Raw genomic sequence first — 16,559 nt, 5'->3', positions numbered from 1 at the left:
TTTTTTTTTTTTTTTTTTTTTTTTTTTTTTTTTACTGTAATAGTGGTACATGTCCAGCCAAAAACTCTCCAGTTAGTGGCATCAACCAAGCACCACCTGTTCAGTATAATTACTTTTCATGGGACAATAACACACAGCATCAGCAGCCATTATTTATGGGTCTAGTGAAAGCTAATACCACATGGTTGTCAGTGGTGCAGATGACTAAATATCCCATAGGGCTCTGGGGCTCCGTCACCCTGTCAGACACACTCCTGCTTCTCTCCTCAGATCCTTCTGACTGTGATGGACCTCCACTGGAAAATATCCCCCCCCCCTTCCCCCCGACTATTCCACTCCTATTTGCTCTCTCTTGTTGAATATATTTCAGGCCTCTTTTTTCATAAATGGCATCTTATGTTTTTGGGGACAGATCTGAAGAACCCAGAGATTGTCACCTTGAGGAATCTTACCATGGACAGCACAGGTGTCTACAGGTGTACAGCGAGCAACGACGTGGGAGAGGAAAACTGCACCATTGAGGTCACGATGCAGCGTGAGTTGTGGAGGGGAACTCGACCTCGCAGTCTTCACCTCACACCAAACTGCCACACTGATTGATGGTTATTGTTTTAAACTACAGCTGCAAATACATTTATTCTTCACCCTGCCTCTACTCCCCTTTACCCTCCTATCGAATGCAGTAAACCCATGGCGATGGCCCCTCTGTTTTAAATGCCATGTTTCACTGTCAAAATGATGCTTTCCTCGAGAGTCTCCTGACAGGGTCATGTATGGGGGGGATAGTAAAAAAAAAAAAAAAAAAAAAACGACAGATCCAGCAGCTCAGCATAAATGTTTTTTAGTCTTTGGTGTTAAATTAAATATGGATGGAGGGACTCAAAAGAGAGAAGTGAGTCTTTTTCTGGTGAACGTGCATGTAAAATGATTATTAATAAATGGAAGACTATCAGGGAAAATGGAATAGTATTTTACCAGAGAGAAAAGCAGAATATATCTCTAATCGCTTTCTTCCTCTTCTTTCATCCACAGATGTGAGGGATGTTGGGACGGTAGCGGGAATAGTGGCGGGAATATCCCTCGGCGTCCTCATTGTCATAATAATCATCTGGCTCGTCTTCTGGAAGAAAGAAAAAAAGAAGTACGAAGAGGAGGAGACCCCAAATGAGATCAGGTTCAATCATATTCTTGTCGTTTGCCTCTTTTTTTTTTTCCAATCGTTTTTACTATTAAAACTATAACTCACTAAAATTCGGGACACAAAATGTTTGAAAATAAATACTGTCATAGTGTGAAGCAGCTGTTCATGCTCAGGATCACATGCCACTGCATTGCCTAGCTTGTAGGTCTTATGCTCCTCTCAACATCAGCTGAAAATTTTGCTGTCCTAATGCAGAAATCTTTACACCGATTTATGAAAGAATCAAGCTTTCAAGCTTGAATTTGCCACTTACTTTCATTTTTGCTTAGAAAAAAAAACACTTTTTTAGTTTTCTGGAACTGTTTACACTGTTCACGTGAACCTTGTTCTCTGCATGGAGTTGCGTGGATATTTTTGTATGAATTTGTAATGGATAAATCTTCAAACGTTATCCATTCCATTTTCTTGTTAATAATAATAATAATAATAATAATAATAATAATAATAATAATAATAATTTTGGCTGCATTAGAATATATCTCAACCTAAAATGTGCATTTCTGACTCTGTATGTTCATAAGCATCATCAGACTTTGTGTATAGACCAAGAACTTGCTCACAAACTTCCTGTATGTTTAACACCCTTTCTAATAATAGGTTGCTTTTGAAATTGAAACCAAAACAAGGATTATTGCTTTGAGTCAGTCATCCTTAATAACATCAGGGCAGCCAGGTACCATTTTTCTGAGACTTTTATCATGTCATATTAGAACTCAAGTAGAAGTTGATTTATTTGGGATGGTTTTCATTGTATTTTCAGTGCCTTTTTTTTCTTCTTCAACAGTTGCATCTGGGGAACCAGTGATTCTAGCAGAATTCATTATTCCATGCAAATTTGCTTCAGAAAACTCTAAGGCTAGGGGGTATCTCATGAATTACATGAAGCTCTGGCAAACTACAAGTCCCCAGTGCTTTAGACCTTGGAATAGTGTAATGCAGGGACACTCTGCTGTGCTGTTATTGTGTTAGGATTCTCTTCTCTGTTTCAAGAGTTGCTTTTTTATATCAAATAAATATTGTTGTCCTTATGCGCTGTGTTTCCCCAACATGTAGGGAAGACGCTGAGGCTCCCAAGGCCAAATTGGTGAAGCCAAACTCGCTATCCTCGTCCCGCTCTGGCAGTTCACGCTCCGGCGCCTCCTCCACCCAATCAATGGTGCACAACAGCACCCAACGTGGCCACCGTCCACGTCCACCTGCAGTGGCAGCTCTCAAGGAAAATGGACAGCCTCCAGGCTTCCCCCAGTCCCCTCCAGCTTACACCACAGTGGTGCCCCCCAAAACCCCTGAGCCCCCTGTCACTCCAAAATTCAACTCCAGGAACATGTCTGGACCCACACCCCCGACTCTCATGGTCCCAGCCCAGACCAAGGCCTTTCAGACTGTGTAGGACTGAAAGCCACGCCCTTTCCTGCAGCCATGTAAGACTCCGACCCCTCCCTGAGGCCCCATAACCCTCTCCCAAAGACTGAGACTCTTCCATAAACAAAGAAATGCAACTAGTTTAAAGGATGTAATAAAAAAAAATCAATACTATAATTCCAAAAGTACTTTTAATGAATGCATAACTTAAAGGGTAAAATATAAGACATGCTTGCCCCTACTGATTTAAAAAAAACAACAACAAAAAAAAAAAAACTGAAACCTGAGATGCAAAACGATCCCATGGCTGAAGGTAGAACTTTTTTGCTGCATTTCTTCTTTTTGCTTCAGATGGCACAGAGAAGCACCATGTGCATTGAGGTGGAAGGCGCCCCCTTGAAGAGCTTTATTTATTTATCAAATCAAAGGCTTAGGCATGCAGTCGGAGTGAGAAAAGGAAACTAAAAACATACTTACATTCACCATCAGTTAAACAAGATGAATATAAGTAGGGCGGAAAAGAGGGGAAAAGTGGGAGACTGTCTGGGAAGCTGGGTGTTTTTTGTTTTTGTAAAGTTGGAGACCAGGGAGGAGGGGGTGATTCTCTGATTCATATCACTCTTCACCTCTGTCTGGCTGCTTCCAACTACTTGCTCTAAAACCACAAACCGCTTTGCCTCCCCCCATGGGCCTGGCCGATTTTGCCCATCCATGTGGACAGACACGGTGCGCAGCGTGTGCATCATCCGCCTCGTTGCTTTCGGTCTTTTGTGCTCTCGCAGAGGAACCTGTGAGAAACCACAGACTGACTCAGCTGGCTCGTGAACGCCTCATCTGCTTCACTGTTCGACTGGCATACGGGGCAGGAGGGACTTCAGGAGCAAGGATGTAGCATTGACAGTCAAATCAATGGACTTATCGTTCCTCCCACATCTACATTGTTAAACTCCTGTACTGCTACCAAATATTCTCCTAAGTACTTTAGTAGCATTTATTAGGCCTATAGCGATTCTTTAAACATAGAGGTAAGCATCTATTAGAACAGCTAGGATCTTTGTTTGGTTTCGTCTCTGTTTCCTTTTGTCTCGTTTTCCTGTGCGGGTTACAAAATGTCAAAGGCAGCCATGTGTCCAGTCCCTCATTTTAAGAAGTGCCACCAATGCCCCAGGATGGGTTATGATTGGTATTTTTTTTATTAGTATTATTATTATTTTCTTTTTGTTTACCAGCTACATTTCTGAACTGAAGCCAAAATTCGTTGAGATGAATGTGTACAAAGATGGTGGAGTCCATTATTTTCAGCCTCCTTCAGGGTACAATATCAAACTAAGGCACATGACTTTCAAATTTTACTTTAGCTTGTCTAAAGATGGGGAACAAGGAGTGTGACTTCAGATAAATCCAACACTCTCCTTGGATCCGTAACAGCAGTGTGGCACTTGATTGTTGTTTCGCCCAATCACTTGCTTGGTTAATGCTTATTGTCAGCAAGAAACCTATTTGTTGTATCCTCTGAGAGACAAAGTGCAGTTTGACTGAAAGTAGCTGAAAAAGGGGCAAGTAGCCTATCTAGTGTGCCTTTGCAATCCCTCTCCCTTTAGATGTTTTCTTTTCTCTTTTCTAAGCCCCTCACCACCCCTCTCCCTTGGTCCTTATCTTCAGTGTACCAGCGGTTAAGTCTCTGTTCACATGAAACTTTGAGGGTCACCAGCGGGAAGCACTCGATGTCACAAGAACTGCCCCAGAAACGGATGCAGCCGAAGAAGCACCAAGCAGAGTGAGTGGTGAGAAAGCAATCCCATGCCACAAGACTATTTACTGTACATTCTGTAATCAGTCTTGTTTTATATTGTACATACAGATAGCTTATACACACATGATGTCAGTTCAACTTAAAAATAAGGGTATGTCAGGAAAATGTTTCCTCACAAAATAATGCCAAGTGAGAAATCCAAAGTGAAGTCAAACTGTCTGTTTTTTTCTTTTTTTCTGAAGTTACAAATGACAATGATATTGTCAGTGACCCTAATGTGAAACAAACATTTTATATGACAGTATGTGTGGATGTGTACAAGACAAGATCCACTATGACCACTTCCAACTTACTATATATTTTCTGTTTCTGAAAAAACAAACTATATATCTATAGACACTTGGACAAGTTTTCAAGACCACCAGTGTGTTCAAACATGACATGAGTTAGTGACAGTTAAACTTTGCTTTGAAAGTACAATTTAATTATTGAGATAAAATGTCATCTTGTTATAAAAAAGGAACATTGACCTTAACATATCAATAACGTGTTTTATTATGTATAAATATATAATTATTTTTTTTTACTAATTTCTTGTGCATTTATTCTCAATAACCTTGGCAAGTACATGTAGAAGGTGTTCACAAAGGAGATTATTTTCATTGCTGCACAAATCCAAATATAATTTTAACATAATTTATTTTACTACATTTGAAAAATTATTTCCATCCAGACATAATCTTCCAGCCCTTTCAACATACAATTAAACTTTAATTCTGAAAGGTGAACTTTCAGTATACAAAGTGTGCAACCTTTTACTGATTACACACCAATACCATTGTGGTTTCTCAACCTTTGGAAAATGTCTAGTCTAGTCTTATCTTGCTCACATTTGTAGTCAGAGAAATAATTTAAACATTTCAAATGACCAGGATTGTAAAAAAAAAAAAAAAAAAAAAAAAAACAAAGCTAAAGGAAGACCTACATTTATCTTTGTCCTATTTTTCTACATTTTTCTTTTTTTCTTTTTACCAGGGTAGCTATTAGAGCCACTGTGTCCTATTTTGCTATTTGACAGTCTAGAACTCCCATCATCCGTGGCTCTGCATCATTAGAGCAAATTTGGTTATATTTCAAGTCTAAATCTGCAACATCTGCCAGGAAAGGATGTGTTGTTTGATTTCACACATTGGATTTCACACATGACTTGACCACAGAGGTAATTGGGATTTTTATTATTATTTTTTTTTCTTGTATTGTTTCACTAAAAGCAGCGTGTCGTGTTCGACCAAGGAGGCTAACTCTATGTTTGTAATAGAGCAGTTTTGAGCGTGCGTACTGGCATGTCTGCGAATACACTTGTAATTGTGCGTGAACATGTATGCGTGGGTGTATGCATGTAAATTCAGTATTTGCCCTTGGGCCACACCCACACACTCTGATGTTACCCATTCAATGAGGGCGAAGGATGCAGTCAAGCAAGGAAACCTCTGTTTAAATGTACATGACTGAAGACCGGCAGTGTTGATTTTAGCTTTTGCTTAGTTTCATATGCCTACTGAACTTTGCTTCACAGGCAGCAGTCATGTTTTTGCTTGTGGGGGTGGCGTCTCGAGACAAAGAGCGTTCATAATTCATAACTTTCCTCAGCTCTGGAGGGGACTGGTACGCTCCTGCTGTCTCTGTGCAGAATGCACTTTGCCCAGGTTGTCGGGGTGGCATCTCACCAAACAGACACACATAGTTACAAGTTGTATATACGTACACATCAACAGGTGCACATATCGTATGCGAGATGCATATGACAATGCAGTTGTGTGCACACGCAAGCACACCTCACAGAAACTGACACCCTTTGCACAAACAAAAGCCCAAACAAGCATTCCATGTTATTTCTGCTCCTTCAGAATCAATTTGACGGATCGAATGTCTGGAGGTATTACGGCTGACTGATGGAGCCCGGATACTAAATGCGGCACAGAATGGGACGTGGCATCACTCAGAGGACATGTGCACACACTTACATAAAAAAAAAAAAAGATACAGTAAGAAAACACACACACACACACACACACACACACACGCACTTGGAAGCACTCGCTAAAACAGACACTGCTATGCATCTTAAAGATCTCGATGGCATATGCTGAAAGATTTTTTCCCCCCAGCTTGGGAATTTACAAGAGTGGTACCGGGAAACAAGAGAGTTATAACAGGATTGGTTCTGAGCCAGGGCTGTGGGCTCTTGTCATTGAAATTCCCTCCTCCACAGATGAAAGTAGCAGCAGTGGTGGTGGAGGATGGGAATCAAGTCTTCCAGCTTTAAATTCCTCCAAGCTTTTCTGATTTGCTTTCCAGCGTCGGCAAGTCTCAGGTGGCAGATTCCCCAGTTTATGAGCCCTCGCGCTGCACACTTCTTTGTGACCCAACAAACTCGCTCTTTTTCCAACAAATGAATTTTAAGTCGCTTTTTGTCAGTTCAGTGTGCGCAGGAGGGAAAAAGTCTTAACACGCCCCACAGCTCAGCGCGTCGGCTCCACGTGCAATATTATCAGTCAGCAGCACCGCACATTGTCTTACCAACACTCAAAGGTGCAGTTTAATGGTTAATGGTTATCCTGCGGTATGTGATGGGAGAATGAATCTCATGTAGCTAGAGTGTTTTATGTTCTATTAGTCGCGTTTTATTTCTGATTAAAGCTATTGAGCAGGGCAATCTGTGGTTTGGCCTCGTCTGTCAGTATAAGAGAATGTGATGTATTATTGCATTTTAAGAGTGGAGATGAACAACGCTCGGTTCAACCTCCAGGAAGTCAAAGAGAGATTGTAAGAGGTACCTGCATGTCATAAGATTGAGCAGATGAACGGGAATGCTTTGCTTTGATGTAACATAACTGTAATCAACTAAAAGTAATCAAAAAAAAAAAATCAAAAATTGTAAATATATCAACACCAATTGATTTTTGAAGCTTTACTTTTGTCTTCTTTTGTTTGTTTGTTTTTTGGGGGGGTTTTCAAATGTTCATCCATGTACTTTGCACTTTTCAGTGTGCTATGCTCATCACCGGTGTGTGTTGATTCTGTGTGGTCGGCTGTTTCCTCTTGACTGCATTGTTTCAGTGTCAGGGGCAGACAGGCTCAGCATGGCTCGACTAAAGGGAAATGTAAAACACTTTTGTTTACTCTCATCTGTTTTCTGATGTGCATTTTCATTTTAGTTTTCTAAAATAATAAGGGATTTTTTTTTTTTTTGCTTTGTTCATTTGATGAAAACAATCCTTGTAAATATCACGAGTAAAAAAAATGTATATTTTTACGACTTCTGAGTTATTACTCTTTCATTTGCAAATAAAATATTCAATGACAACCTAACTGGTCTTGTGACATCTTCCTTTTGAATTAGAATGAGGTAGACTCCTAGAGTTATAAAATCGTGAATAATTTATTCGTGCTCCGAAGTCTCTCATCCTTTGCTGGTGTGTGGGAAGTGTTAAGGTCAGAGCTTTTATGCTTAGTAGAAGCTTGCACGCTTTACGTATGTGCTTATGAAACGGTCAGTCTGGTCTGCTTAGCTGACTGTACCAGAATTTGACAGCTGTCAAAAAGAATTACTTTTATTGTCTGCTTATCAGGGGAATCTAACCTGCAGATCCTAAGAAACCATGAATATTAGCAGTGCATAATTTCAGTGTGACACATATTTAGGCATTATACAGTTTCAACCCAGACTAATAAATTCAACAAGTTCTTTTTTTTTTTTTTAAGCTGAGTATTTAAGATGTGCTCTATAAAATATTGGCCTTTGACAGTGACAATACAGAACAGTTGTCGCCACTTATAAAGATGTGTAAAATACCGGAGAATAAGTTAATCTTTCATTGCCTCAGCATAATCTGAACCCATTGGCTTTTGTGCAGCCCCCCCCCTTTTTTTTTTTTTTCATTAGATTAGCACATAGTCACAAGATTGGAGAATACAGAGAGCAGGATCTTTAACTGTTCCTCTGAACAATCGACCACAGGCATGGGTCCTCTGTTGCCTTCAGCTTATCTACAGGTTTCCCATTGAAATGGAATGAGAGAAGGTTAATTTGGTGTCTGTATTGTTTTTTTTTTTTGTTTGTTTGTTTTTATGATGTTCCTGATAAAGACCTAGAGGTGACTCATTTTCAAGATTCTGGTAGAGTCCACTAGATTTGTATTTTGGTATTTCAAATGTTCCCTGGGAATTTGTAAAAAAAAAAGACCCACAACATCACATGTTTCATTCACCTCAGCGGGCAGGACGTGTTTTTCCACATGATTTCATTCCTTGTTTAATTTCAACTAGTGTTGGTCTAAATTATATTGTGATTGATTAGCTATGTTCCAGTGTAGCTGGCTTTAGGTTAGCTTTTAAGTGTATATGCTAGCTATTTCAAAATTGGCGTGTGTCAGCTATCTTAGGAAAGATAAGACTACAAAACTTTTTTTTTTTTTTTTTTTTTTTAGACGTATGCCGATTTCTCACACCTATAATATTTTGAAGCCAATTCATATTTTTTTTCTGCTCAGTTGCTGGGACCCAATGCTTCTCAAAATGTGAGGATAAATCATAGGGCAGAGAGATTTTTCTTATTCTTGCACAGTCAGCATATTGTCTGCCATTCATCTGTTTCCTCTGAAAAATCTTCTTCATATTGGCAAGCTACCAAACTGCCAAGACACACAGTATGTATAAACCCTTGCAAAGGGCAAAATGGTGGCTTTGTCTGTTTCAAGGACGTGCGGAGAAGATTGCAGGAATTCACAAAAGCATGCACAATGCACTTTGCCAAGTGATCCATCCATGGAGGCTAATGCATTTAAGAGCTGGCTACAGGCTGCGTGATGTGTGTGTTGTTTTTAAACAAACAAAAAAATGCATCCAAAGCAATATCAGATTTTCAAGGCCAGAACACACTTCTCCACCCTCTTTTTCATGCCTCTGTTCTCATTGTTCTACATGATTAGCCATGTGTGATGAGACTGTCATAAACTCTCTGGCATGCCTAGACACTATGCACACTCAAATGCCTGCACTACCTCAATGGCATTTTAGTAACAGATTGGGACATTCTGTAACCTCCTATCTGTATCCTTCAGATATCTCTGTTAGATATTAGTCATTATTTCCTGCATTGTCATTTCCACAAATGCGTTGATCTCATAGCATGAAGTTCCAAGTGTGTGCTGTGAGCAAGTTCATGTTTAAGTTGTATTTTTCAAAAAAGCTTTATTTCATGTAGATATGATAATGTCAAACATAGATATACAGTTGAGAAAAAAATTCAAAGGTTTCTAAACATGCGTGTGTCTTTTTCACATACATAAAACAGATCTGTAGCAAAACAACAACTAGAAATTGTATTCATGGTGATGCTCTCAGAACGTTGACTTGATTTCCAATTTGCAATCTCTGTTTTAGTGATGGTTCTGATTTTATAAAATTCTCTTTAAAAACATCAATTAAGAAGTTATATTAACAGCATGTAAGGTATATTTCTTCAGCCCTTCTGTGTTAGAGAATAGTTGCTGTAAAACTTGCTTTCTGTCTGGGTTTTGATTTTCCTCTGTGTTTGAATTTTGATTATTTTCTTGTTCATTTATATCAGTTTATCAGTATATTCTGTTCAGTTTTTTCTTTTATTCTTGCACCTTGTAGTTATACATTTGAATTTTCATTTGTTAGATTTATGTTATTCTTTTACCCCTGATTTGTAGTTTGCTTTAGTCTCTGTTCTCCAGTGTTTATTATTCACCTTCCCTCTTGCCAATTTGCTCCCTTGTACAGCTGTTTTCTGTCCCTTGATTTTCCTCTGCCTGCATTCTGTCTCTGCTTTGTTCTTGTGGTTTACTTTGTCGATTCTGCCTCTCTTCAGTATTCCGGCTCTTGGGTTTTTGTTTGATATTGGATCTTTCTGTTACCTTGTTTCATGCTTCAGTGTTCCATGTCCTGCCGTCTATGTTTCTGTAAGTTCTTTATTTTATTAAATCGCTTGATTTCAATCTGCAGTTTCCTCTTCAGCTGGGTCATGTCCAACTACAATCATCCATCCATTCATTCATTGTCTCCCACTTAACCTGTGATCAGGTCACTGCAGTCAAAGCAGAGAGATTCAGATCTCCCTCTCTCCAGCCACTTGGATCAGCTCCTCCACGGGAATCCCAAGGCTTTTCCATGCTGGCCAAGAAGTATAGTCCCTCCAACGTGTCCTGGGTCTTTCTATGGATCTCCTCCCGGTGGGGCGGGCCCAGAACACCATGGGAGGTGTAGAGGAAGCATCTCAGCACCTCAACTGGCTCTTGACAAGGAGGAGCAGCAGCTCTTCTCTGAGCCCCTCTCAGATGCCTGAATTTCTCGTCCTATCTCTAGGGGTGAGACCTGAGGAGGAAACTAATTTTGGCTGGCTGTATCGGTGATCTTTCAACCTTCTGCTTATCACATTGACAAATAAGGCATTCATATTCCTTTAATCTTTTTAAATTGTGTTTCATTACCACCACAAATGTTCTTGTATTCTTTGGGAATTCATGTTGACAGATCAGCACAAAGTAGCTCGATAAAATTCTGTTGTGATACTCTTAAAAAAAAAAAATACAGTATTAAATAGTCTTCTTAGATCACCCATTTAGTAGAGTCTACTTGTGTTTGGCTACAAAAATCATTCAATGGTTTAATACTAAGTCAGAAATAAGGGCATTCACTCTCTAACTGGGCCAAATACAGGAGAGATAAAGAATCTCTTGGTTCTGAGGTGGCCTTTCAACTCAGTTTTACCAATTTCCATTTCTCTTTAGGCGTCCCTCTGTAATCTGCAAAATAAATAACAGTAGATTGCTTCAAAAAGGTTTTTGTGAAAGAAGTCGCCAAAATAATTGCAGCCCCCTGGTGCTGCTTGGCGATAGCTCTTGCGTAATCTGTGATGCAGATAGGATCTAAATGACACTGGCTAAATCCTGAATCGCATATCAAACACCATCATTTGAGACTAGTTGTCTGAAACCTCTCATGAAACCTTTGTTAACCCAGATTCTGGGGACAAGCTACAATTAATTATTATTACGTAAAACCTTAAATGTGCATAAAATAAAATAAAATAAAAAAACATACATCTATATATTCAAAGGAATTAAACTAAGTTGTACAGAACCGCAACACAAACTAGACAAAAGTGGAAACTTGTCCTTGGATGCAGCTCTAGTGAAGCTTTGCTTAAAGCGCCCCCTGGTGGAACTTCACATTTGGAGGAAAAACATTAAATAAGAGCAGGTTGTATCCTGTTTTAGATGTGTGTTTATGTGACATCAGGTAGTGACTGCTAGTCTATCCAATAATGCTCCATCTAGAAAGTATAATTCACTCACTCACTCACTCACTCACTCACTCACTCACTCACTCACTCACTCACTCACTCACTCATTGTCTCAGTATAAACTAAGGAAAAAGGAATATAAAACTAGTATCCAGAATGTGAAAGCTATTAGTTTTGCTTGTTGAATAATTTAAGTGATTGTAATATTAATCATATTAATATACATTAGGATATTGTGTATATATGTGTGTGAGCATTTCTGCGACAGTGTTCCTCCAGATCCCAGCTTGAAAATTGGTTTGCAACATCTAATCCTCATCAGTCTCATCACAGAGTAATCTTGCTGCTTTGTTTTTCCCTCTCTCCTCCTCCTCATCATCATCATTTGTACAGTTCTGCTGCTGTCAGGTAACAGTCAGGCAAAAAATAGTCTGAATGAAATTCTGTATAAAATTACATCATCTTTTTCAACAAAAGCACTAAATACGGTAAAAAGTAGTGTAAGTTGATGTATTTTAGGTGTTTCTTAAATTGAGAAAATAACTGTTTTATAAGTAGAAATGTATTTTCACTAAAAACAAAAATAGATATGTCTGAGGTCCAAAATGTTCATGATCATTTTTCATTCCTTTGTCACTTGACAAAGAAAACTCAGCCACTCTAATCAAAAACCTAACCTTACCCCAAAGCATGTCCTGCTTTGTCTCATAGTGTATGGATTTTACTTGAAGCAGAACCACTGTTCACTGAAAGAATGTCAAGCTGTAGTTTTCCAAAAAAGCAAGCAAAACAGAGCCATTGTAATTTTTCCTCCAATTGTTTGGAGTGAAAGACTACAATATCTTGCAACAGCGTTCCAATCTGTTGCACAATTAATAAGGTTACAAGAGCAAAAGTTGTTGTGACAGACCAAAATATTAATCACATAACAACAGTTAAAGAGAATTTTTTTTGTTGTTGTTTTTTATTGAACAAACAATCAGTATAAGTTTACCATATTTGAACATTTGAAGGAATTGGACAGTGTTTTGTGAGATGCGTAAAGCTTGAGATTTTGTTTAATAACCCAATCCTTGTCTAAAGTTCTTCACAGCTTTATGTGTATGTTTGATCTCTGATAGTCATTAGCAAAATGCATTTACAGAACAACTTCTAATTACAAACAGATGGGCTTCATTTATTGACAAGTAACTAGCATTAAATTAAGGCAGTTAATTGGTTGTATTTGATTTCATTTATGGGCATCAGAGTACAGAGAGCACAACTACCACACCTTCTCAATATTTACTAAAAAAAAAATAATGAACGGCTTATATTGTTCCTTTCACTTTATGATTAAGAGGTACCTTGTGAAAGTCTTAAATGTGTAATTGTAAGTACAACTAGTAGTCCAAAAGCCCAGAGGTTTTGTGCATGTTGGTTCTTATAAAACCTATGTATACCACACATTAGTTTGACTCTGAACAAACTTGTGCAGCCATCGCATGTGTAAAACAGCAGAAAGAACCAGTTTACGGGAATTTTTTTAAACATTTTGCATATGGGATCTGAGGACAGGACTAACTTTTATATTTTAAAATGGAAAATGAATAAATTCACAGAAAGTCTCTACTAAACCCATTAATATATTTCAAAGTTTTAATGAAAGTGATTCTGAGCTTCTTCAAAAATTCATTGAATTCTAAGTTTCTTCATTCCAAGTGTCGGAAAACTCATCCCTGCTCCTAATGTTTCCAGATCTTATGACACAAGCTTTGTGTGAACTATTGCTGTGATAAAGTAGACATCCCTGCCTGTTGCTATGGAAGCCTTCACCTGGGACAATTAGTCTCTAATTGTGGCTTTGTAGAATATGAAACCTGGTTATTGGCTGCCACAGCAGTATGGTGATTAGGCCTCCATGTCTTCCTCTGTTGAACAGTAATCAGCCCCTCCAATGTCATGAATCTGTCTTTCTCTGGGTACAAGCAATGAGAGCCAACTGTGTCGGAGCCAAATTACACAGCTCAGTGAAAGTGTTTCGAGAACCAGGGGCATCTGTCTAATGATGTGGTATGATCTAAAGACGGCAGACTCTGGAAAAGAAAAAAAAAATCCTTATTCTTTACTGAAATGAGATTGACCTGAAGAGTGAAATGTGCCAGATTTCTTATGTCATACCCTCAGTGTGGGATGAAATTCACAAGATTACTGTGTGCCCTGAGGGGCTGGTGGAAGGTTTGGGTTTCTATCGCGCTGCAGCTGTGTTAACAGGGACAGAAATCAATGCTGTGTCTTCTGTGTTTGAATGACTGCTCCCACATCACCCAGCAGCTTATTCTAATCAAACCAGTCACACACCAGCCTCTTCTTTCTCCATTCACATCACAGAGACAACCTTAATGCACCGAGTGAATTATCAGGTCATTTTCTAAGTTATAGTGGTGTGATTCACTGTTGCAAACGTCAGAAAAAAAAACTGAGAAGGTTGTCATTACCAGGACATATAATCCCTCTTTAATAGGGAATGTGGATGACAGCCATTAGCTGTAAAACTGTGAGCTGAAGGACACTGGGAGCTCCGCTGAATGGGCTCACTTGTCAGGTGCCCGAGCTAGTCTCAAGAGGGCATAATTTTAGGTTGTATATAATTGTGGTGCCAGCCCTGCTGGCAGTGTCTGTGGCAGCAGAGCGCAATAAAAATGTCACTGCAGTTCAGAACGTCACAATGCTGCTGTATCTCGCTAAGGGCAAGTTGGATATCCGTGACATCTATTGGCCACAAATGCAGGTGCCATCATTGACCATATAATGATGCGGCAACATGCAATCTTACAAAGGGGATGAAACCTAAAGCCATAAAGTTACTTTTGAGATGGATGTCTTGCTGTTTAAGATTCCAAATTATTTCAGTAGATCTGGTATGGAAAAACAATGTGCATGTAGGTGTTTTTTTAATAAGCTGGGTTGTCACAAAAGGGAAGGAGCAGAGTTAGGGTGAAGCAGTGAAGTTTTCTTTTTTTTTTTCCCTGCTTGAAATGATGCATATATCCAGTAACTTTCAGAACAAGAAATGGCTGAACACGTTTGGATTTACTGAGGAGTTTCTCTAATCTAAATAGGGTCAAAGTATACATCCACTTTCCAGTAAATAAATGCAATTCCCTTAGTATTTGCTTAACTGTTTCTTATCAAATTGCAAAGAAACAATATACCATTTGTAGCCAGAAACATAATAGTGGCATAATTCAGACCAATATTTTGTAAAGCTAATTTAAGCTGGTTTGTTTCCTGGCACAGACAGAGCTTTTAGGCATTATACACTGATTTTTAATAGGGTTGAATCCAAAAACCAGCTTTGAACAGCACTTAGAATCACTGACCTGATGTAACACAACGCTGTCCTGTTTCAGTCAGCAGTTGATATGAAATAGTGTTGAGTTTGGAGGTAGTCGTCTTTGTTAATTTCTCAAACCAGCTTATGCAATGATAAACAGACCCTCAGTATTATGCTGCCACCACCATGCTTGACTGACATGCAGTTTTGCCCAAATAGCCAATTATTCATGTCATCTGACATTAAAGATGTTTTTCCAAAAGGCATTTTCTCATGTAGAAAGCAGCAAATTTCACTCATGCTTAAAGGTGCCGGTCTTACACCATTGGCTCTTCATTGCTGGCTCCCTTTTTGTAAGCATGTTGGTGTTAAACTCGCTTCACTCCGGTATGGGGGCCGGTGTACCAGCTGATTGGCTTGAGCCTTGCTGGTTCATGGAAAAATCCAGAATATGGAACCAGCCAAACATTAACGATCAGAACCAACTCTGATCTCAGCCTGTTGTCTGCCCAGAAAAACAACGGTTTAAGCGAATCATTGCAACGGCCAAACTTTTGTATTTATTCGTGCCCATCATGAATGAAAGTAAACTTTAGAACAAGCACTGTTGCCAGCATAATGCCTACATGCTGCGATGCATGTATTCTGTTTGATCTGTGCAAATAACTTCCATGCTTTAGTTTAGACTTCTCAGAGTTAAAACAATCCTGTTGTCAATGGTTGGGGGGATAAGTGTACAAAGTAAAACACGCAAGCATAAATAATGTAGTTCATGCTTTCATGCACACTCTGCACTGCAATTACAAACCTGTCTGCTGTTTGTGTGTTTGTGTGAAATGGGGGCAGAGTGATTTAAATTATTAAATTATGGCAGTTTGTGTGCTGTGGCTAATTCTAACCTTCTTCCCCACTGCAGTGCCTTAAATGGATGCCAGCTTATGTATGAGGATGCTAATGAGGACACAGTCCAAAAGCTGTGACTGTAAAATGAGCCACAGCCAAGTTTAAGTCCCACAAATGTATCCGTTTCATTATTCCAGCTGAATCCAGTCCTCCATAATAATTCACAAACAGCTGAGATCTGAGCAGTGAAGCTCTGGTTTCTGAGATTGTTTGGCTACAGAGAGAAGCTGTCCATTGTGAGGTTGCAAACAGTGACTTCACAATGAAGGAAAACGTGTATGGAGTTTCTCAATCTCAACTAACACAAAGATGCGTTTGTTTTCTTCGAATGAAATTACATTACATCACACTTAAACTTTTCAGGACGCTCGAAGACACTTTATATGAAATCAGTCATTATCATTCACTCACATGTTCACATTCCATGATTATGGCAAACTACTGGACTGTAGCCATAGCTGCCCGGAGGCAGCCTGACAAACACGAGGCTGCTATATAGCCCCGCCAGGCTTTCTGACCACCACCAGCAAGTAAGGTGGTAAGGTGGGTAAAGAGATGGACGGAGCCAGGCTCGAACCGACGACCCTCCTATTCCAGGGAGACGTTTAATTTCCTGCATGAATGCTCTGTGAAACTTTTGTGGAACCTATGAACCTTTCTTTTTTTTTTTTTTTACTCTTTAAACTTCTTT

The 16,559-nt window shown here is 39.2% G+C and overlaps 1 protein-coding gene across 1 annotated transcript in view; it reads left to right on the top strand.

The window, feature by feature from the left end:
• Positions 1-7,688, top strand: part of clmpb (CXADR like membrane protein b) — a 79,245-nt gene extending 71,557 nt beyond the window's left edge. The window contains exons 5-7 of the mRNA XM_015028605.1: positions 413-535; positions 1,033-1,174; positions 2,255-7,688. Of these exons, the coding sequence (XP_014884091.1) occupies positions 413-535; positions 1,033-1,174; positions 2,255-2,591 (602 nt within the window). The 3' untranslated portion in view covers positions 2,592-7,688. The remainder of the gene's footprint in view (positions 1-412; positions 536-1,032; positions 1,175-2,254) is intronic.
• Positions 7,689-16,559: the final 8,871 nt, after the last annotated feature.

This window comes from Poecilia latipinna, unplaced genomic scaffold (assembly GCF_001443285.1).
Source record: "Poecilia latipinna isolate Pla-1442-1.1 unplaced genomic scaffold, P_latipinna-1.0 Scaffold129, whole genome shotgun sequence".
Classification (NCBI taxonomy): Eukaryota; Metazoa; Chordata; class Actinopteri; order Cyprinodontiformes; family Poeciliidae; genus Poecilia; species Poecilia latipinna.
This window is presented reverse-complemented; position numbering and strand designations above follow the sequence as displayed.